Source organism: Arachis duranensis, chromosome 5, assembly GCF_000817695.3.
Source record: "Arachis duranensis cultivar V14167 chromosome 5, aradu.V14167.gnm2.J7QH, whole genome shotgun sequence".
Classification (NCBI taxonomy): domain Eukaryota; kingdom Viridiplantae; phylum Streptophyta; class Magnoliopsida; order Fabales; family Fabaceae; genus Arachis; species Arachis duranensis.
Window position 1 is genome coordinate 14,496,222 of NC_029776.3, and position 23,628 is coordinate 14,519,849.

Here is a 23,628-nt window from a genome sequence, read left to right on the forward strand (position 1 = left end):
TAACAAATAATATATTATCGTCGGATTTATCGGGGCAAAAATCCGACAGTAACAAGTTCCAAAATTTTGCAATTAAAAATTTATATCTGCCGCTAAATCCGCGGGTAATTAGTGGCGGACGAAAAAATCCGCTGATAAACAGTTATTGATGAGGTTTATACTATTAGATTTATTTCGCCGCTAAATCTGACAGCAAATCTAACGATACTCAACGTTTTTATAGTGTGTTAGCCTACAGAAACTGAATCAGGGTAAACCTACCTAAAACCCTACTAACTTAAGCATCGGAATCTCTTACAGATACCACACTCACTTCCTCACGAGGAATTCGGACAACTTCATCCCTACAGGAGAAGACGTCGAATCTTTCACCTAAAGGCATTTGGATCTCATGTTCAGGCCCAAATCACCCTGATTCTAGGTAAGTCTCAGAACAATTTTTATCTTATTTTTATCCGATATAATTATGGCTCGAATGTGTATAAATTTTATCAGGTTTAAGATCGAATTATAATATAAAAAATAGACTCAATATATATTCAGGGTCGAGTCTAGATTAAGACAAATCTAATTTTATCATGCCCATATACTTTCCTAATCTTTAGTCTAGATGGACCAAAACACATGACATGAAAAATAGATGGGTATCTAAAAGTAAAAAATGGAGAAAATGAATGAATCTGGTTTTTGGAAATGATTTGTAAACGTATGAGGTTTTTTTTTTGTATTTTTTTAACTTAATAGAATTTAAATTGTTTTTCACGGTTGGCCTGCAAACTTCAATGGAAGGATTCATACCTTAAATTGGAGATCTATTATGTTATTAACCATAATTACTTACCTCTATCTCAATTTCCCTTAACAAAAACTTGATAAATAAAAAGTTGATAAGTTATAACATCTTACAATTAACAATGCATAGTATTTTTAATCACGGTTAGGGTGGGTAAACGAATAATGTTATATGTACACTAAAATTAGTTACTAAAGTCAACTATCAGTATAAAATACATGTTAGAATATAAATATATATTAAAAATAAATTAAATTACACATGTATTTATACATAAATACATTAGTGGCTGATTTTAATGACTGATTTTAGTATACAAATAGCATTTTTGTACGTAAATTAAGATACATATTTGCAATGAAAGGTATAAATCATTCAACAAAATTAAGTTTGCATACTTGAAGGTTGTGGTAGGTGGTGCGGTATTTTACAACCCACACTACTAACCGGCAAGTGCACCGGGTCGTACCAAGTAATACCTTACGTGAGTAAGGGTCGGTCCCACGATGATTGATGGATTAAGCAACAATAGTATTTGATAGGCTTAGTTAGGCAAGCAGAAAAGGGTTTTGAGATGTTCAAAAGGTTTAAATGTAAATTCAGAATATCAAAGACAGGCAGATAAATAAGTTGAGAATAAAATATTTGAGAAAACAGTTAAAATTTCAGAGTTATCTATTTTTCCGGATTAACTTTTCTTACTAACTATTTTAATTATGTAGGATTTAATTTATGGCAAACTATATGTGACTAGACCCTAATTCCTTAGACCTTCTTAGTCTCCTCTAAAATTCATTAACTGTCAATTTCTTGGTCAATTAATTCCAATTAAAGGGTACATGATCAAATTCCAGTTTGCATGCCACAAAAACTCTAATTACCCAAAGAATAAAAAGATTATATGTCACGTATCCCGTTAAATCCAGATAATTAGAATTTAGGAGAATATGTTTTCAAGCTATTGTTCAAGTATAGAGCTTTTCCAAGTTATACAAGAACTCAAATAGAAAGAGGGTAATACTTCCGTTCCACCCAAATCCATAAGATAAAGAACGAAAACAATTCTTAAATATAAATCCAAAACATAAATTAAAATAGAAAAAGCAATAAAATCAATCCATACAAATAGACAGAGCTCCTAACCTTAACAGTGGAGGTTTAGTTGCTCATGGAATGTAGAATGTAAATTTGTATAGAATTTCCTAATGGAATCCCTCTAATGGAATCTACCTAATAGAAGAGAAGTCTCCCCTTTTTATAACTAATCATAATTAATTTAAAATATAATATTTTAAATTAAGATAATATCTTTTCCTATTTTAAAATCAAATTTGAATTTAAATAAGAATTAACTAACTACTCCGCGTCTTGTAACGTGAGGACCACTTGGCTTCACTGGATCTGCGCCTAACTTGGGTGCTAAAATGGGGCCCAGAAATCACCCCCAGCGTTTTCTGCGTTTTCTGCACGTGGCGCATGTCACGCGTATGCGTCAGTCACGCGTACGCGTCGCTGGTCTTCTTCGCAAGTCACGCGGACGCGTCACTGAGCAAATCTTCAAATCACGCGTACGCATCAGTCACGCGCACGCGTCACCATGGAAAGCTCCAAATCACGCGTACGCGTCAGTCACGCGTACGCGTCGCTCCTCGCTGAAATCTCTTTTGATTCTTGAGCTGCAGAAACTCCATCAAATCCCGCCGAATGCTATCTAAAATAAATAAAATTGTCCAAAACTCAAAATAGCATCCATAGTGGCTAAAATATAATTAATTCTTAATTAAACTCAATAATTTAAGTGCAAATTCATTAGGAAAAGATAGACAAGATCTCACGCATCAGTAGGCTTAGAGAAGGGGGGTTGAATCTATGCCTTTCTTTTTGTAGCTGTTATAACCCGTTTTAAACAAAACTTTCAAATCTGATTCTGTTTGTTCTCAGCAGCGGAAATTTATGAGACAATTTATTTTTGTCTCATGAATATCAGAAAAATAGAACACAGCAGAGAAGAGAAAAGCTAACACTAGCATATATCCTGGTTCGGTTGCCTTGTACTATGCAACCTACGTCCAGTCTCCTCCACAACAATGGAGGAATTTTCACTATAGTTAAAAGTATTACATACACCAATTTCACACTCAAGTTCTAACCTAACTTGACATTGGCTATGCTAACACCTAACTATTCACTCTTAGTGCTAACCCAACTAAGAAAGGGATACCAAACAGGTACAAGATACAAGACACTTAACCAACCTAAAGAAATCAGAAAATAACTCTAGGCTTTTCTCTCAAGTGTATCACTCAACGTTTTTCCACTCATGGCTTTTACTTGAGCTTTCTCACAATGCCTTTTCTCACAAGAAATTACAGAAAGATAAACATAGAAAAATACATTACAATCAGTAAAACATGAAGGAGATTGACTTCATCAACAGCCTTTGTACTATGCGAAAAGCAGAGTAGCAAGCCTCTGATTCAGTTCTTCATACTGGCAGAATGTACCTTTGATTAGGATACACTGTCTAGTTAGTTGAACTTTCTCAAAGAACACTTCTTAGAACAAAACCTCAATACTCTGGTTAACTCTCCTTACTTTCTGAATGAACAGCAAACTTCTTTTATCTCCTTGCATGTTGCTTGGTTCTTCTTCCAAGGTCAACACCTTGAGCCTTGAGCTTCACCAACCCCCAAATTCACTTTTTCTCCTTAAACCTTAGAGTAGAAACTTTTTCTTCTGACTCCTTCATCTTGGCCGAAAGTCATAACGCAACAACCACAAAACTCTTCTAGTGGTCAACTTAATCTGGACCCTTGAAAACCAACTTGATCCCCAAGTCATGTTTAAGACTATGGATACACAGCAGATTGGGGATGAAGGCTACTTCCCTTGTATGCCATTTTCGGACTTGCAGAGAGTTGGGAGGAAGAAAAGAAGATCTGATGCATGGAAGAAGAAATAGTTTACTTTTAATCTTGACCTAAGCTTGATTTGGTTTATTCTGGATGATTAGACTTCGGCCTCTCAAGCTTGATTTTTCTCTTTCTTTCTTCTTCTGTGAATGGCGTGTGGAAGAAGCTCTTTCTCTTTCTCTTACTTTTCTGAAACTTTGATTTGACTAGGACAACAGAGAGAGGAGCGTTGCTTTGGTAAGAGCAAGATGGAGGGAATTGCTTGAAATAAAATCGGGCTTGGATCGGGTAGTGATATGCTTGGCCCGTTCTGATTTCTTCAGCTTTGTTTCTTTATGGACTTTGTTTATATTGTTGGCCCGTCAGCCTTGTTTTATTTCTCATTTCATTTGATTCACATATTGGCCTGCAATATATTATAGATAGTTAATGATACGCAATTATAATTGATCAACACTAATTATTTGTTTTGCCCAACAATAATGTTTGTCATCACTTATTAATTTAGTTAATTTCTTAACTCAACAATACTAACTTTACTTACAGAAATACATATACACAGTTATCTTCATGTAAAATTGATAGTCAAAAATCGTTAGATGACAATTCAGTCAAATCTATCAAATCACTCAACAGTTCTCAATTATCAACTTTATAATATTCACTTTAAAATTCTATTAAATTAAAAAAATACAATAAAAAACAAAAATATATACTCATTATCTTTTATTTTATTTTCATCGATATTAAGACTTTTTCACCTTTTTTATTCTGTGTGTAATATATTTTATTTTTGGGTGGACATTTCACTATTATAAAATATAAAATTATAAGGGGAGAAAATAATAACTTAAAAAAATTCATAAAGGTAATTAATTAATTGTATCTTCTTTTATTCTTAATTTTCAAAGAAAAAATACATTAAATTATAAACTATATCATTTGAATTACAAATATGAATTAATATAAAAAGAGTTAAAAACATCATATTAAGATGAGATAAGTTATTTTAATCAATATTAGCATTGGTTGTAAATAGGGCAGAGCAGAGATGTCAGGACCTGGATATCCCTCCTCATATAGCAGACCCTATTGAAGTAGTTTTGAGCTTAAATAAAGTAATATATGTCAGGTACCTAAGTTTGAGATACAACAATTATTTTTGTTTGCGTATAAGAGCAGTAGTAATTTTGACTGTTATTTAACCAACAGAAAAAATAATAGTTTGAGATAGAGGACCACCCTCCAAGAAATCTTTCACTGTTAAGTATGCTATGCTTGAATCAATTGCAAACAGCCACCGGAACATACAGCTAAGACTCTGAGCACGAAAGTGATAGGCTTTGAAAAAAAGTTTCTGTTAATTATTCAATTCTCCTTTGGCACTTTTGCATTTCATCAAAGCAAACTTGTGTATTGCCCTGCCATTATATTCTTCATTATAAAATTTGTGTGGATATTAGTAATTATCTGAATTGAAAGATTCCAACACCATGATTGTACATTGTTTTGATTCATCACACGTTTCAATTGCCATTTTCTAAGCCAATGTTGAACAAATCTGAAGCAGAATCTCTTTCCATTTATTACAAAACTAAATTCAGATATTAAAAGTTCAAAAATGAAAAACTAAAAACGTTTGTTTAGTGGTTATACCTTATGTACTCTTTATGTACTCCTTATGTATTTTTTCTACAATTAATTACAGTTATACATTAAATAACTAACAAATTAAAGTAATTTTTATTTTGATTGTCTACATCTGTTTTGAAAAAATGGTTTAGGTAATAGATATTACAACGTAATTAACAATAATGCAATGAATGAATCAGAGAAACTCTAGCTATTAACTTAATTTGTAGGTAGTATTGCATGAGGATTGGTCCCCAAATGCATTCATTACTCAGCTGCAAATTGGAAGAAGGAAGCAAATAAAGTGGAAATGCAGAAATCCAATTTTAAACGTTTGCGTTGTCTGTATTTTAATTAGGATTCACGTGATGGGAGAAGAAACGAATGAAGAAGATGGATTTATATTCTTATATTCTTTCCACGATGCATGGCAGTAAAGAGTTATCCTCTTCTATACCTGGACGTGTTTGAGTACGATACACGTGACAAATTTTGATGATACAAAAGCCATATATTTCTTCGTTCATCATCACCTTATCGCCTCGCTTAGCTTATTAGCTTCCATGCATCATTATTAATGTGAAGTGCGCATGTGCCGCAAAAGGATTACGGAGGATAATAAGGATAATAAGCAGTTGTTGGTGACTGTTTCTGTGCTTGTGTCAATCCAAAATGAGTGAGAGAAGGGGTAAATGACATGCTGCATTCACATTGTAATATTATTGTACCATAATAAATTTGGATTTATTGATTGATCATCAACTCACTTGTTATTTACTAGAACCAAATTTTTAAACAAAACTTAAATTTATAATAATTTAGTTATTAGCGTGTTGAGATACAAAATAAAAAAAAATAATTTTAGCATCAGAAATAAGAGAAATTATATTTATCCTATTTTAATATCATTTTATAGTATAAAAAATAAAAATTATTTTTTTCACTTTTATTTTAATGCTAAAAGTGAAAGACATATAAAAAAAAATACATATAACATTTTTCTAGAAATATAAATTTTGATGGAGAATTTCTTGTGAGTTCTGATTTCTCATAACTTATTTTGTTCCATTTCAATGGAAAATGCGTATCTGTTTGAAGATAGTTTTATTCGATTTTTTAATTTAAATTTAAAATCTAATATGGAAGACAATTAATTTATTAATAAATTAAGAATATTGAATTGTTGTGGATGAATGAGTTCAACTATAAATTAGTCTTTTAAACTCCTCAATATGCTTTTTCCAGCATAAAAAGCTCTTTTCATGGAAGATAAACTAATTAAGAATAGAACATCATAATGAAAAAGATATAACAAAATAAGAGTTAGTTTAGATTGATTTTTGAAAAAAAAATTTTAATAAATAAAAGTTATTTTATATTTAAATAATTTTTTTAAAAAAAATTTCAAATATTAAAAATATCTTTTTTATAATTTTTTTAAAAATCCTATTTAAAAAGATTTTAAATTGAATAAAAATACTTTATTTTAAAAAAAATATTTTTTTACTAAAAGAACAATCCAAACAAACACTAAAATAAGTATTTCCCCTAACTTGCTTTCTATCAAAGAAAGTGTCTATTTCCAGCACCAGAGCTTTTTCTGTTGTAGCAACATTTTTAGTTAAGAAAAGTATAGGAACACACTGAAAATATTAAATAATATGAACAATAGATTATTGGATGTTCAATTTATTAGGTGTGTGAATAGTTATCTTAATATTAATATTTAGGTAAGTAATTTAGGATTGTAGTGTGTTTTTACTTTATTTGATCAATTTTAGAGCTTATTATTCACATTATTCACAAAAATCATTGTTTATTTAGCAAAATCCAGTTAGGGCTAGTTTGAGAAGTTTCAAAAATAATTTTTTTAAACTTTTGACTTATAAAAAGTAGCAATATTAATATCCGGTACAATTTTCAAAATCAAATTGCAGCTTTCTAAAAAACTATTTAAGAGCTTATAGAGAAGTTAAAAAAATGACTCCTCTCTCGTAATAATACTGATTTTTATCACATTTCTATGAAATAAGCACTTTTAAAACTAAAATTACAAACACAAAATAACTTATTTATAAGCTACTTTTAATATAGTCATTTAGGATATATTAGGCAATTAATAACTTTCTTGAACAACATGAACAACCACCAATAAAATCAAAACACACTACACCTCCAAATTACCTACCTAAATTTTAATATTAGAATAACTATCCGTACACCTAATAAAATGAACATCCAATATATTTATTATTCACATTATTTAGCATTTTCATTATCTACCTATATTTTTTTGCCATTTATTATATAAATTACTTTTCAAAAAAAGATTAATTAAGCTATTTATCTAAGAGAAAAGTATTGATAACCAATAATTTTTTTGAACAATGTGTGAATAATGTGAATTAATAGAGTTAAAAAAATAAATTTAATTAATAGTATTAAATTAGAGTATAATGTATTTTTATTTGATTGATGGTTGTTCAAGTTGTTCAAGATAGTCATTCCTTTATCTAAATTGGGCCTTAGTTAAGATTGGCAAGTATACATCATCTATAATTCTTTATTTCACTTTCTAATATGTACTACTGCTGAGTGTTACACTCAAATTCATACATGCACGCATGCATAGTGTGGTGAAGTCTGAAGATTCTCTCGGGTTCAGTTTACAAATTGAACATCTCTGTTATCCCATCTTCATTATTGATTAAATTAAAATACACAATTGTAAGCAAAAATAAATAACACAGTAATAAACTGCAAATCCTTTTTTTCCCCTTACACCTACCTTTCCTTCCACAACCCACTCAATTTCATAAAGAAATTAGCCCTAAGAATATGGACAAGAAGCTGCTGCTGCATAAGAATGTCCCACCCTAATATAAATTAGTAAGGTGATTAGGGTGATTAAATTTCGGTAACCTCACCGCTCTTACATACACCCACATCAATGACCATTGTTCCTTGGTGGTTGGACTTGATGACCCTGCAACAGTTTCTCCTAGGCGCCTGAAATTCAAATAATATATAAAATAAAAGAATGAAAGTTTGGTGAGTTTTGAATGTAATTAGTAAGTAATAGAAGAATGCTTACTCTATCCCAAAGATGGGGGTCCGGTTTCTTGTAGACGATGACATTGTCGATAGCAGAAGGGTCAGGCATCCTCCAGCGGCACTCAGGATGAGGGACACGGTGTCTTTCGTATCGAGTGAGAGTGAGTTGCTGTGTGGAATTGAATGTGGCTTTGGAGAAATAGAAAACAAATGGCTTCTGACACGGGTTTCTGCTAACGGGACGCGTGTTGAAAGCATAGGCAGTGTAGTCCGCCCTCCTATACCAATTCAAGAAGGTTCTAGAAGGCATCTCCATTTCGCGTGCCGAGAACATGCCGCGGAATATCTGAACGGCGAACCCCCAAGAAACGGAAACAGTCCAGCGGCTGTTCTTGTCGTAGCAGATGGATTGCTGGATGAGGGCGGCGGAATCAAGCTTCATGGGAATGGTGAGGCGTTTCAGAGCTTCCACCCGAGTGGCGTTGGGAAATATTGGCTCAACAACGTCCAGGTGGTGGAGTGATACCAATGGCGTCACAGGGTGTGCGGCAAGAAGCCCGAAGAGGTTCCCATACACGTCGTATTGATGAAAACCGATTTCTTTTGTGAGTGGAACACCGAGTTCCGCCATACAAGCTTGCATTCTGTCATCTGAGCCGTACAGAGCAGGGTAACGTTTAATGCATCGGTCTTGCATCTTCTGCAGAGCCTTCGCAAGAGGGTAGCTGATGGCGAAGCCGCCGCCGCCGTACGCCATGCCGTAAGAGAAGAATATGTTCTGCAAGTGGCTCTCCGACAAGCTACCGATGTAATAGTATTGGTTGTGGTCGTATTTCCGAAGAATTCTGAGAAGGTTCTCCGTGACGAAGACGGTGTCGTCGTCCCCCATCACGAACCACCGGACGTCCTTCAGGCCCAGGCGGAGAGTCTCCGTCACGATCCGCGATATTCGGAGGGCGGAGCGGTGGCCCAGCTTGTTGGTGTAAGGGAAGTTGGAGGTGTCGGTGGAGATCTTCACCGGCGGTAGGCCTTCTTTGCGGTGGGTCTTGACTCGGTCGTCGAGCCAGACCACCCCTCTCATCAACTTGGGCTTGTACCACAGCTTGATGTAGTTCTTGCGATGCTCCCAGAGCTTGGAGGAGGCGGCGATTCCGAACACGACGTGGCGAAGGTCGGTGGGGGAGGATGAGCCGATGGGGGAATGCACAGTGGCATTGGAGGGAGACGAAGAAGAGGAGATGCGGTTGATGGAGAATGGACCGTGGGTGCAGGTGGTGGAGGTGCTTACGAGCTTGAAGGTGTAGAGAACGTAGGTGAGGGAAACGAAGAGGATGGTCCACACCATCATCTTTGCTGTGGGAGAGGCTCGTGTCTGTGGTGCGCTTTTCTGATCCCAAATCAGTTTTTCTGATGAATCCTTCATTGTGCTTGTCTTGCAATGAAGATAACAATCACTGAGCATGCAATGCAGAGCAGAGCAGAACACAACAGAGCAGAACCCTAACTATTATATACTTTCAATTATTTTAGAAATATGTGGTCTCTTACTCTCATCTTCACTCGTCAGAATAGGCACTTCCAAATTTACAGTCCTCAGATTGAAGTGCAACATTATAGCCATATCTTCCTATTTTTTATGTTTTTACTTTTGGGAGTTGGTTAACCAATACTTTCTATTGCTGCGACATCTAATCACACCTTTCAACACTTTGGATTTTCTCTCCTTTACTTTATTGCTAATTACTTACTAATTATCACACGCAACAAAATTTTAATACTGATTCTTCTCTTTAACCTTTTTCATGCATATCTTCCTTTCTCCTTTTAAAACCTCTGAGCTTTTTAGCTAATATGTACCAACGACACTTATTAGGAAAGTTTTAACTGTATTTTATCCTTTTGAAAATTACTTTCTAATCATTTTTTCCTCCTTCCTAAACTTTGCAAAACTCAATCTTCATTTCAACCGACAACTTTCGTGAATATTATTTTTCTAAATTAAACGACAGATTGAGATTCTCACCGACAAAATAGGCCCGCAGATCAGTCAAATTGTATTCTTACTTTTTTCTGTTGCTTCTTTTTACCATTTTCAAATTTCAATACAATGTTCTAGGCTTCAAGCCACCATTACATATAAAGCGGAAGAAAGGATGGTAAGAAAGCGTGAATTAAATGCTCGTAATTTTTCAGTTGAATGTCAATGGAACTAATCACATGTTCCAATTGTTGCCTATTTTACCATGATTGTATTTTTTATTTTTTAAAAATTAAAAATATCTTCATAAGTTTTCATTTTTCATTATAGATTGTTGAGAGAAAAACTACTCTCAACTTTAATTTTTTTATAATAAAATTATTTTGATAATTAAATTCAATTAAATTAGTCTAATAATTTATTGAACACTAAAAATTTGTTGAAGAAGAAGAATGACATGCCAACATGCATTAAAAAAAAGAAACTTAGGAAGAAGAATGACATGCCAACATGCATTAAAAAAAATTTAGTTAAACTTAATTAAAAGACAATTTACCTAGTATTACTAACTCTATAGAATCATTTCTATTTTAAAAAAAAAAATTAATGACAAGTTTTTTCTCTATAAAAATACGTTTTATTTTAGGTGAATACTCTAGTGAAGATTTTATAATTGTCATCTTATAAAGAATTTTATTTTAATTACTAAAAAATAGATGTTAAAACTTAATTTTCATATAGTATAAAAATATTATTTTTATTCAAATAAATAAGTCACACTTTTTAAACTAAAATTATTATGAGAATTTTTTTTTTTGGTTAACAAAAAGGCTTTACGCCCAACAAAAAGTTAACAACCAGAAACTAGACTTGACAACACCGTGTCTCTAATATTTTCGTGAGAAGATGTTTTTGACATTTTTATTGGACTAGTTGTCCTTATTTTAACACAATATAACGGGGCTTCAAATATAAGTTTAGCTGTAACATAAACGAGTACAACGTTTTATTGAAGATCTCATTACGTCCATTAGTTGGGGCCTGAGCCCGATGCCGTTTTTTGGACTTAGCCCGATAGTTCTTAATATAGATTCTTTTGATGCAGAGATGGGCTAGATAAGCCCAAGTTTTTTTACCCAGAGACCCCAAAAGAAAGAGATCACAAAACCAAAGAAATGGCCTATGTCCATAAACACTCCAAAAAAAAAGACATTACAGTGACCGAAAGCAAAAAGAAAATGAAGTAGCTACCTAGTATCTAGCCTAGCTACAATATACATACGATGATACGAACATGCAAGAAAGTGAAGAAATATCCTTGAATTATGCATGGATTTGGAATGGATTTAATTTTCAACATTTCCTTGGAGAATGTATGGCAGATGAAGAAGAGGCTCCTGCCCTGGAGATGACAGAGATGATGGAATGAAATGCATTCGCTGCAATCTTTGATTTGATCTGCCCTCTTTTTGGAAGTGGCTTTTTCCCTCCCAACCTGTTGCCACCGTATGCCGGAGCAACACGAACCACCCTCACCCTGTTGTTCATTGTTTTAGTTTTCAATGATCTAAGAAGGCTAAGTGTGTATGGTGGATATGAAGATGAAGGAAGATGCCATCACAGTAGTTTATATATAGAGGGTTTGGATTTGTTGCATTAATATATTTTTGTGTGAGTGATAGGCGTTAGGGGTCATGCCAGCTAATATGCGCCACTTGTTCAAGATTCCCTTTTATCTCAACGGCAGGGCATCACAACTTCAGCTTCAGCTTCTCAGAGACAGACAGACATGTTTTCAGCCTTCAATTCTGAATGCATCAACACGTGCGGGTGCGTTAATGGTTAGTATATAAAAAATACTAAGTATAAGTAACAAATTAGTCATTAAATAAGATTATATATTTGTATATTTGTATAGGTGAATATTATGGTGCCTATTACTTTGTATTAAGATACTAAAAAAGGTAAATAAATAATATTTAATAAATTTTACATAATTTATATTTTATTTTAAATATTTTATTTTTTACTTTAAAAGAGAAGTTAGTCAATTTAGACACCATAACAAAAGCACCATAAAATTTACTATTTGTATATATATAAATATATTATTTGATAGCTGACCTTATTTTGTATACATGATTGTTATAATATTAAGATTGCCTTTGGAGAAACAATGTATCTTCTTTACTCCTTTGTCCCCTTCATTTTCGGCATAAAATTGAAGAATGGCCATACCATACTCCAAACCCCATAGCGTCCACAATATAATATTTTCTGACAAATACCACGACTACAAGTACCAAAAATGATTAAAAGATCTTACTTTCTCATCAGTGTTTCTGGTTGATGTTTGTTGAATTGGCAATTTAGCATGCTTGTCTGGCCAACCAGTTTTCATACGCTGAGATGTGGACATAGTTATCGGACGGTAGAGGACTGCCCCCTGTTTGGGCACACAAAAGGACACACTATAATTTTGTCTCTGTCTTCTTCTATGTGATGGTTGTATCACAAATATCTGATCTTGACTTTTCATAATTGCATTCATTTCTTTCAACCCAACATTATGAATGAATATATGATGCTACAAGCATAGGGTATCGCTGGCATGGCACCAGAGTTTATGTAATATGAATAATTAGAATTTAGATGAGGCGATATATTATGTCGTGCCATTAGAGAGAATAAAAACGTTACCATACAGCAGTATTTAATGTATCTGGTGATTCTAATACATACGGGACCAAGAATGTGGTAATATTCTTGGATTTCATGTCAAGGCAGAAATGAAAAGAAAAGAAAAGTAGTAAACAAGATGGAGAAGCTAAACAAACTACGCACTTATTCCTTGGTTATTAGAAAGAGAAAGCTTTGTTCCTTTCCGTGGTTGTATGTTATGTTATTATATTAAGTGGCCATATTTACATGTTCTTCAAGGTAATGTCTCGGTAACCAAAAATCAAAATATAGAAATGAATATTGCTAGTGTCAAATTCCCAATCAGCGCCTCATGTCGGGGAATAAACTCAGATATCACAAAGAGGCTTGCTTTCAAAAGACCATGCAATTTGCATGGCATGAGTTTCAAAAGCATTGCCCTACGCAAATCTTGGGTTAGCAGTAGAATTTCTGCCATTGGATCAAAGGGAGATTCCAACAATTACAGGCATAACTCCTCTCCGGCAGAAAAAGTTGATGAATTCTACATATGTATCAACGAGAAAAAGCTAAAGCAACTGGGTGAATGTGTATCTAGAGATGCTTGTTTTTATGACTTTGCCTTCACCAAACCGTTCAAAGGAAAGAAGGTTTGTATGTTTCTCAACCGTAGTTGTTAGCTCTTAACTTACCCTAAAAGAAACTGCATAGTCTAAGACCATGAATGAGTATTGGTTTTGCAGGAAGTGATGCAATTCTTAGAGCAGCTTAGTTGTAGCATGGGCAAAAATGTCAAATTCAAAGTTAGACAAATATGCCAAGGACAACATGATGATGATGATGATGATGATGGTTTTACGGCTGCAGCTAATTGGCACTTGGGTCATTTTCGTTCCTAGAACTTTTCTCCTATTATTTCCTAATAAATAAATATATTGGCCAATGCTAGATGATGATTTTTTTGGTATCGATAGAATGGAAAGAAGAACAGATCCCATTCACCAGAGGTTGCAGCTTCTTCAAGTTATCAAGACAAGGAGAAAACATCGTCATTAGGTACATTTTCAAACTCTTAATAGTCTTAATTTGTGCAATCACGTGCTCACTCTGAAATAATGTATATTCAGGAGAGCTGAAATAGTAATTGAATCCCCAATCAAGCCAGGAGGCATAGTTCTGGTAACACCAAAAGTGCAAGCTGAATTTGTAACATTCGAATTCTTATGATATTAGAAGCATCATCTGATTAATCTTTTTTGGTTCTATCAATAAAATAACAAGACTCTGTTGAAGACTCTGACTTCATTATTTGATGACTTCCCACAGTTAGCTGAATGTGAGTGAGTCCTCATTCAATAGATTTCTCACATCTCCTTTCAGTCACCCTAAACAAAATACTCATATTCATTGAAAAATATACATATATGGGTGTGGATGCAGGGTTCTTAAGGAGTCCTCATGCAATACTTAGATGGATAATGAAAATATACAATATATTTGTAGCACCTTTAGTGACTCCACTACTTGACGGTTACATAAGGCTTTGGAGCATCACGGTTCGATTGTTTAGCTATGCATTCAACATACTCATTTTCATTTCCAAGTATTTCATCAAGTAGAGACCACAACATGTCTGTCTAATCTATTTAAGAACTAGTAGAGGGTACCTAATTACCTATCATCCATCAATTGGAATCATCATGGTTCCACCATGAATCTAGCAGAGTGAGAAGAACCAATGGTCCTATAACAGGAGGGAGTGGAGGAGGCCTGCTAAAGGTGGCAATTGGATCAACCATGTCCTTGTTGGCAGCAATCCCCATTTCCCCACAAGATTCATTCTTTTCTTGTTTTTTAGGTGTTGAACTCCCAAATGTACCTGCTTCAATCAAATACAGAATTCTATTTCACCAAATTCGATAAACATAATAGGGTTTCCAAATGACATTGTACCTACCCTGTGATGCGTTCTTCATCAGCGGGTACATTTGGTTGAATCTGTATTTTGAAGGTACCAAAAGTGCAGTAAGTCCACGCATGTAGTACTCTCTAACTATCCTGCAGTTCCTGAAATAAATAATAATAACATAGCAAATCGCAAGTTTTGAAATTTTTGCAAAGATTCCCGAATGAAAGTGAATACAATTAGAATATAGGAAAATCCTGTTTACCCAGATGAATGAAAGTGTGAAATAGAAAAAGAAATAAAAGAAAGGAATAAGAAGAGTACTTACAAAGAAGCAAGAAGCTAAGATCGATGAATGACTGGAGAGTCTAGTTTCTTCTCAACCAAAACAATGGAGAACGGATGCTTCCTGAAGTTTCCAAGCTGTTAATTTTTTAAAGCCACGTGTATGACAGGTGGCGTAGAATCAAGATAAAATCAATGAGATAAGGGCTTGCTTCTTTTTTTGGTCAGGCGGGCCTCCTTCTAATGACCCAACTCAAAGAAAACATACCAATAGTGGACCAAAACTTTCTAATGACCCAACTCCGCTACTTTTATCAAACTTATTTTTAGGTTAAGTACGAGTAGAGGAACACGTCCAAAAAAAACGAGTAGGGGCTGAAAATTTATTTTGTTTTAGATTTTTTTTGCTATAAAATAGTTTCTAAGGTTTTATTTTATTTTAAAATCATTATTTTTACCAAATTTTTTATTTTTATTATTATTTTATCATTAATTAAAAAATTATTAAATAAAAAAAAGAAAGAGCTGCATGTGATGGAGAATGGGGAATCTTCGCGCCACCGCTGTTTTCTCGCCACTACTGCCGCAGCCTTTTTCACGCGATCCACCAGCACTATCGCATCTCTTCTCTCCTCGTGATTTGCAGTTCACCGTCGCAACCCATCCTCTCCTACCACCGCTGCAGCCCTTTTTATTTAATTTTTTGTTTTTACTTCTGCTTTTATTGTTGTTTTGATTTCATTATCCATTGTTGTTGGTGGTGTTGTTCTTCTAATTGTTGTTGTTTCGTTGTTGTTGTTGTTGTTTCACTGCTTCTGCTTTTGCATTCTGTTTCTGCATGCTGCTTCTGTTTCTGTATTTTGGAAAAAATGGAGAAAGGGCATTTTCGTCCAAAGGACAATTTTTAAACAAACTGAAATCTTAGAGAGCATTTTGTAGCAGAAAAAAGGTCGAAGACAAAATAAATTTTCGACCTCTACGTTAGAGATCAAAATCGTACATAACCCTTATTTTTATATAGTTTGTTTTAACTTTAAGATTACTATATACCAATAAGAAGCGAAAGACGATAATTTGTCTCTAATATAAAGTAACAATCTAAAAAATAGGATCTATTTAATCTAACATGGGAACATTGAGTTGAACTAAATGGATTCATTGGTGTTTGACTTGCTTAAAGGGGATCATTTTAATAGATACATTATATATCTACGTTTAGTGTTTGTTATAAATAAAATTTGTACTATTTTCATTCTGTTAAATACAAAATATATTTATACAGTTATGCAAGAGCATAGCAGCCTCTTAAAATTGATGAGGACAAAAATAACGATGGATTGGGTACAGTGGATTATGATTAAAGATAGTTGGCGTCTATTTATAGGGATAATTACGATGATATATATGTATTTGTTGGGTGTGTAGAGAATTGAAGATTATTATTGTAAGATATCAGAATAACTAAAGAGGGAGCACAATGAGTTATAGAGGTCACCCCGCTCGTGGGCGTAGCTCTTTGGGGTACCTCTTTGGCTCTGATGACACCACACCGGTCCCTCAGCCTCTCCCTAGAAAGAACATACTTCCATTGTTACCGCCCTATGGCACCGACGCCGACACTCTCACCGTCACCGTCAGCCATAATAAGCCCCGTAAACCTGCCGCTTCTCCTCCTTTTGCTACCCAAGATTCAGAAAAATGCTTAGCAGTAAGCATTTCTCTCTCTCTCTCTCTATTTCACATTATATTTATTCTTAATTTATTACTATTACTATTTGTAACACGTATATGTTAATGATGATTCAGAATAGTCGATCAACAAAGATCAGATCATCTCCTGGTGGACGGTCATCGCTTGGATACTTGTTTGGAGATAATAACTGATATTTCTGTACAGATTGATGAGGCTTCTGAGAGAAGAAAATTGATGCTATATATTTACTGGTGCTTATATCTATTGGGTTCGAATAATCCCCTATTATATTTATATGTTAATTTCATTTGAAGATGTAAAAAGGTCAGAAAAGTATGCGAGGCTAATAAAGGGGATCGGGTCATCATTCATTTTATGTTTTTTTGTCTTGGAGGGGAAAATCGGTGCAGTGTGTGCGTCCCTCTCATATGTTAATCTTAAATCCTCAATCAGCTTGAATTGAATGCCAGTAATTCTGTTCTTACTGTTGTAATTTTTCTACAAACTCGTATAGAAGTTATATACTCTTCATTGTTTCATCAGTTTCAATCGGTTGTCTTTCAATTTCATTTTATTTCGTTTCATTTAATAGCTTTACAGCAGCGCAGAATGGAATGATACAAACCAAAACAAGCACGTAAGTTAAAATAAAACGAGAGATTGAGCCAACAACTATGATCGTCGCAGCTTTACGATTTCAATACTGAGTTTAATTTCATATGTATATCGTACTATGCAATGACAAAACATCTTATATTTTAGGTTGATCTGAAAAATAATTTAGAGAATAAAAAGCCTTACATCAATTTCTATTGGGAAAAAAAAATTACAATAATAATCAAGTAATGACATATAGAAGAGTCAAGAAATAATTTGCATCAATTGGGAGTATATGCGTAGGAAGGATTTACTTTTTGCTTTTTCGCTTAACTACAACTTTTCTCTTCGCGCTGAGGTTCATTCATTGAAAAATGCTAACGATATTCCTCAGGGAGGCATCATGCTTCTTCCTTTAGAATTAAACATCCAAATAAGAAATACTGCATATATGCTCTCCCAAGGACTTGGTTCTTTTTCCACCTGATCACATGAGAACCATACCTAAGATGAAAGAAGCTTTTTGTGTTAAATTTTGTACTTTGTCCAACTAAGGACCTGGAGGATCTGGATTGAACTTCACTGCTTCCCTCCATATAAGATCCTTCATGTGCTCTACGGTGTATGATGGGTGCTCAAAATCAAAGCTGAATGGCCTAGGACCAACTGGCTCATCATTTATGTCATGAAGTGATGAAAGATATGGGTGACTAAGTGCCTCATCAACTGCAAATAAGTCAAAATTCGACACAACTTACAAAATGATCGGTTTCAACTTTCAACAAGCAAGTCATAGATCAAGGCTTGAATGAAAGGTAGATCTTAAAGAGTACCTGTGATGCGTTTGTTGGGATCAAATATAAGCATTTTTTCTAGCAAGTCCAATGCATCCGCAGACATATTAGGGAATCTGGCAGAGAATTTTTGCTTCCTACATTGCGGAAGCTGTCTAACATACCTTTTGGCATTTTCACTTCGGAGAAATCCAAGGCTGGCATCATCAGGTGAACCTATTAACTTTAAGCCAAAGACGAGAATACATGTGTGATGTTAGTCATGTTACAACATGTAGCAACCAATTGATAGGGAACTTTAAAATCAGTCAATATCCCAGAATCGAGTAAAAGGTTTGATAAGGATTAGGGTAATTGGTGCAATGAAACATGATACATTGGTCTCAACAAGCATTCCCATGTTCACTTTTTCAGTTCGCGTAATACTTTTTCTACAACTTGATACTCTTTTACAGCCAAACAGTGCCCAAAAGTAGGGATAAGCATAATGGTGTAGCAACAAGTTGGAAAAGGCGTGGCTTTTAGCTACCTGTAGCCTTATCTGAGGATACTAAGCATGCTGGGAAGGTAAAAGGCATTTATTTTTCTCTCAAAAGAACAAGTGCTAGCATTAGGCAACAAGATTCACAACTGTGATCACTTTCTTAAGCAAGATGAGCATTTTATAGAACAAGCAACAAACTAATGGAAGAGACAAGTAATCAATATCAATAATATATTATGCTTCAGCAATTGATAACTCGAAATGGAAGCATCAAAGTCATACCTCTGTTATAAGCCTTAATTGATGAACATAATCCTTCCCGGGGAACAAAGGTTCTCTAGTCATAATTTCACCAAATATGCAACCAACAGACCACACATCAATCGCGGCGGTGTAATCAGAACAGTTAAGGAGTAATTCAGGGGCACGGTACCATCGGGTGACAACATATTCAGTCATGAAATCGGTTTCGGATGTGGTCCTTGCGAGGCCAAAGTCTGCAATTTTAAGGTCACAATTTGCATTGAGAAGTATATTACTAGGCTTAAGATCACGATGCAAGACATTAGCGGAATGCACATATTTCAGTCCCCGTAAGAGCTGGTATAAAAAGTACTGCAAAATTTCAGAACAAAAAGCAGAAGTCAAAAACTAAATCTGTGAATGCGTGCGTAATTAAGATGATTAGAGAGAGGGTAAATGTAAACCTGAGAGTGGTCATGGTTAAGAGGTTGATCAGAACGAAGAACGTGGTACAGATCAATGTCCATCAAGTCAGAGACAATGTAGATATCGTTGAAGGTGTCCTTCTTAGGAGGTCGAATGATATCCTTAATGGCAATGATCTATGCATAAATAATTGGAGCAATTAGAAGATTATTAATGAGAAGAGAAAGAAGAGAGATTAGATTACATTTTCGTGGTCCATGTGGCGAAGAAGAAGAATCTCCCTCAAAGTCCTCTTGGCATTGGTAAGACTGTCAAAGGCATCAGCAATCTTCTTGATGGCAACTTCTTCCCGAGTCTCTGAATTAACAGCAGCACTGCAACGAAGCAAGAACTACTGCGTTAGTTATTGAAGTGAGGAAGAAGAAGAAGAAAGGGGAAAAAGAGAGTACCAGACGAGGCCATAAGCGCCTCGACCAATGGGGCGAATAGGAGGTACATATTTGGCGGGAAGTTCGAAGAATTTTCCGTACAGATTGTACTTGACGTAGCGACCTCCGTGAGTGCGAACCCCCGTAATATTACCCTCATCGGCACCGGCACCGGCACCGGCACTTCCAATTGACTCTTTCTCTTTCCTCACCATTTCTCAAATTTGGTACTCTTGTTTCTACGCTCCCTCCCTCTCCATCTCTCTCTTTAATATGCAATGATATGGGCCCCCCTGCCCTTCCTCCTCATTTTAAATATAACATTATTTAAAACCTGTTCATCCAAGAACTAATCTTCATATGTATGCATATTTGACCAAATCTCCAACGTATTCTTATCATTATCTCTTAGAATAGTGGATATTCCATAGAAACTGGCAACTGACCTAGTTTGAAAGCCACATAATCAGTATAAAATACAATATACAAAGTAGAACTCATTGCATGGAACAAGTAATTGTACTTAGCCATCTTTGACTGCCGAAAAATAATTAGAGAGATTATAGAATTAGTCTAATTTAGTGTAGTCAATCAATAATTCTAAAGCGTAAACTACAACTTGATCTCCAATTTATCACGAGGTGTTTGCTAAGTTCTACCATGCCTGGATCATTAAACTTAACCCTCTAGAACCCAAGCTTCTATGATCTTCGAGCTTGGTTGGTCGACTAGTTCCATATACATATTTGAACGTTTGATGATATAAACAAACAAGAATAGTAGCATAGTACTTTGAAATAATCTTACTTAAATTTTAAACTAATTTAATATTTCAGTAATAATTGTGCTCTTTTCATAAAAAGGAATATTCGGACGAGGAGTGCTAGGGGCTAGCAAGTTTTGCATTTTGTAATCATCAATTGGCCATCAATAATGTTTTTAATGATGTGAGATTATATCTAATGGTGAAAGATCACTCACTTTTTTTTATAGTTAAGTGCTGGTCAAATTATTAAAAAATTGTTGACCCCAGACTTTTTCTATTCGGATTATAGAATTAAAGCAGGCACTATATGTCCACTTCTCTCACTTTTAGATCACTTCTCACCATGCCATTTGTTTCGAGGGTTACCTGAAACTGTAGGTCGATTTCGGTCGAGATCTTCTGTGTTGGTCGGAGCCGACGTGTCCGACAGGTGTATAGCGGCCGGAGCTGGTGTGTCCGACTTATGGAACTGAGAGTGCTGCTGATCCTTTATCACTGAAGGGTGGGGGTACCTGCAAGGGACTCCGATACTTAAGTTAGCAAGGGTATTAAGCAGGTATTGAGTAGAATCAGAGTATGAGTTATACCTGGGTGCTCCTGTGTATTTATAATGGTGAGGAGTGACCTCTCTGGAGATAAGATAGTTATCTTATCTTATCTTATCTTGTCTTTGAGTGAAGTCATCTTATCTTTAGCGGAACCGCCTTTATCTTTCTGGGCTTTAGCTGCCTTTAGATTGGGCTGTGTTCCTTCGTTTTGGGCCTGCTTTGGGCTCCTTTGGCGATTTGGCCAAGCTCTTTGAGAAGAGCTCGGGCATTGGCCGAGCTCTTTGAGAAGAGGTCGGATAGTCTGACCTGAAGAGGTCGGTCGGCTTGTCGCTAAACATCCCGGGTCGGACAGCTTGACCCAGGGTATGAACAGTGCCCCTGCTTGAGTTCGATCTTTCCGTGAGATCGTGCTTTTCAGAGCTTCGATCTCTTTTGGAAGTCGTGCTCAAGCATCTGTCTAGCTTGTTTCTTCATTGCTTTGCAATCTTTGTAGATTTTCTAGAGGTTTGGTACTTCACAGTCCAACCTCTTTTGAGTGGTAGCGTGGGTTTTCTACCCTTGCCTTCTGGATCATGCCTTGCTTTAAGTTTGTGTTGACAACCCTCTGCTTCGTCGAAGTTGTCCTTGCGACTTGATATCCGGACTTTTAGTGATTTGTCCAATGACTTTTTAGTGTTCTTTATATAGAACCTTTTTTTAGTCTTGGATGATGTTTGTAGCCCTGTTTGAGATTGTGCCTTCTTTGAGTGGAGTTATATCCTTTTTAGCTAAGCGCATTTGAGCCTTAAGTTGTTTCCCAACCTTTTGGCTTGTTCTTTTTTGAAGTCGTACTTGCGCCTCTTCTTTAGCTGACGTCGACCTGTATGACTTTGCCCCTGCTTGAGTTCGGACTTTTCCGTGAGACCGTGCTTTCAGAGTTTCGATCTCTTCGGGGAAGTTGTGCTCAAGCATCCTGACTTTGGTCGATCTTTGAGTAGTTTCTCCTTGTGCGAGTCTGGTATTGCCCCTTTTACTTTGTTGAGGGAACTTTTCAGCCTTCTTCCGACTTGTTTGTCTTCGCTGTTCAGGCTTTTTAGTCATAATCCAACAACTTTTTAGGTAGTGTTCCGATGGGAAACCTTTTTATAGTTTGTTTGGATGACTTTTTAGCTCTGTCTTTGAGGCTGTGCTTTTCACTTTTTAAGTAGTGTCTTTGTTAAGACTTCGTACCTTTTAGCAAAACATTCCTAGCCTTCCTCTGGCCGTTTGCGAGATGTCTTTGTCCGTTTTTGTGGATCTTTGTAGAGTGTCGGTACTTTGTTGTCCGACCTCTTTTGATCATTTTTGATTTTATCCACTTTCTGCTTGGTCGAGGTGGTCCTTGGGGCTAATTTGTCCGACGACCTTTTAGTGTTTTTGTAGAACACTTTTTAGTCATTCTGAACAATTTTGATAGCCTTGTCGTGGAGCCGTGGCTTTTTGGGCGGAGCTATGTCTGTTTTAGCGCACGTTTTTCGTTGGTCCGACTTCTTCTTGTCGGTCCAAGCTGTAGCTTTCGTTGGTCCGACTTCTTCTTGTCAATCCAAGCTGTAGCTTTCGTTGGTCCGACTTCTTCTTATCGGTCCAAGCTGTTGCTTTCGTTGGTCCGGCTTCTTCTTGTCGGTCTCTTCTGAGTTATGTCTGTAATCCTCTTTTTTGGACCTTGTTCAAGTCTCTTTCAGGGATTACTTTTATAACTTTTGTCGCTTGGGCCGACTTTGTCATGTCGGGTCCTCCTAAGTTATTTCTGTAATCCTCTTTCTTGGACCTTGTTCAGGTCTCTTTCGGGGATTACTTTTATAACTTGTTTTGTAGGAGATCGACTTCGTTAGGTCGATCTCTTCTAAGTTATTTTTGTAATCCTCTTACTTGGACCTTTGTTAGGTCTCTTTCAGGGATTACTTTTGTAACTTGTCTTGTAGGAGACCGACTTCGTTAGGTCGATCTCTTCTAAGTTATAGCAATTCCTCTTTAATAGGGTTGGCCAGACCTCTTTCCAGGGATTCGCTGATAACTTGGGTTGACTTGGTCCGACTTTTTAGTGTCAGCCAGTCTTTTTAAGTTATTATATACCAATCCATAAGACCTCGTCAGGTTCTTTTTGGGATCACTTTCGATAACTTCTTGCATTATTCTGTGTTCATCTTTGCCGATTCGTAGATGGTGGTTTCTGTCCTGATTTGATCGTCCTTTAGGTGAATCGCGTTTTCACCTTTGTCGGACGATCATTCCTATCGAGATCGTACAGTGAATCTGTTCTTCACTTTCTGTCGATCTGTTGCTTTATAATCGGACGATGAATGCTTCAGATTAATGCGTCTTGGGAGTTTGTAGAGCAGTAAATTTTGGTTTTCACTTTGTCGACCTTTGTCAAAATCAAACGATGAATTCGGTTTTCATCGTGGTCGGG

The 23,628-nt window shown here is 35.5% G+C and overlaps 5 protein-coding genes across 5 annotated transcripts; 2 read left to right on the forward strand and 3 right to left on the reverse strand.

The window, feature by feature from the left end:
• Positions 1-8,158: 8,158 nt before the first annotated feature.
• On the reverse strand, positions 8,159-9,884 carry LOC107488273 (uncharacterized). Its single transcript, XM_016108995.3, has 2 exons — positions 8,432-9,884; positions 8,159-8,346 (listed from the first exon to the last, which is right to left on the reverse strand). Exons 1-2 carry the CDS (start codon positions 9,851-9,853, stop codon positions 8,245-8,247), a joined length of 1,524 nt encoding a protein of 507 aa, XP_015964481.1. The 5' UTR covers positions 9,854-9,884; the 3' UTR covers positions 8,159-8,244.
• Positions 9,885-12,955: 3,071 nt separating this feature from the next.
• LOC107488133 (uncharacterized) lies at positions 12,956-14,649 on the forward strand. Its single transcript, XM_016108826.3, has 6 exons — positions 12,956-13,680; positions 13,774-13,912; positions 14,005-14,086; positions 14,158-14,209; positions 14,312-14,366; positions 14,471-14,649. Exons 1-6 carry the CDS (start codon positions 13,264-13,266, stop codon positions 14,647-14,649), a joined length of 924 nt encoding a protein of 307 aa, XP_015964312.3. The 5' UTR covers positions 12,956-13,263.
• On the reverse strand, positions 14,300-15,885 carry LOC107488134 (uncharacterized). Its single transcript, XM_052261640.1, has 3 exons — positions 15,866-15,885; positions 14,988-15,097; positions 14,300-14,909 (listed from the first exon to the last, which is right to left on the reverse strand). The coding sequence occupies exons 1-3, from the start codon at positions 15,883-15,885 to the stop codon at positions 14,716-14,718; spliced, it is 324 nt and encodes a 107-aa protein (XP_052117600.1). The 3' UTR covers positions 14,300-14,715.
• A 734-nt stretch (positions 15,886-16,619) lies between these two features.
• LOC107488154 (protein SPIRAL1-like 5) lies at positions 16,620-17,463 on the forward strand. The gene is made up of 2 exons (XM_016108848.3): positions 16,620-16,929; positions 17,028-17,463. The coding sequence occupies exons 1-2, from the start codon at positions 16,699-16,701 to the stop codon at positions 17,103-17,105; spliced, it is 309 nt and encodes a 102-aa protein (XP_015964334.1). The 5' UTR covers positions 16,620-16,698; the 3' UTR covers positions 17,106-17,463.
• A 323-nt stretch (positions 17,464-17,786) lies between these two features.
• Positions 17,787-20,133, reverse strand: LOC107488274 (mitogen-activated protein kinase homolog MMK2). Its single transcript, XM_016108996.3, has 6 exons — positions 19,908-20,133; positions 19,703-19,832; positions 19,497-19,634; positions 19,072-19,404; positions 18,345-18,528; positions 17,787-18,237 (listed from the first exon to the last, which is right to left on the reverse strand). Exons 1-6 carry the CDS (start codon positions 20,099-20,101, stop codon positions 18,062-18,064), a joined length of 1,155 nt encoding a protein of 384 aa, XP_015964482.1. The 5' UTR covers positions 20,102-20,133; the 3' UTR covers positions 17,787-18,061.
• Positions 20,134-23,628: the final 3,495 nt, after the last annotated feature.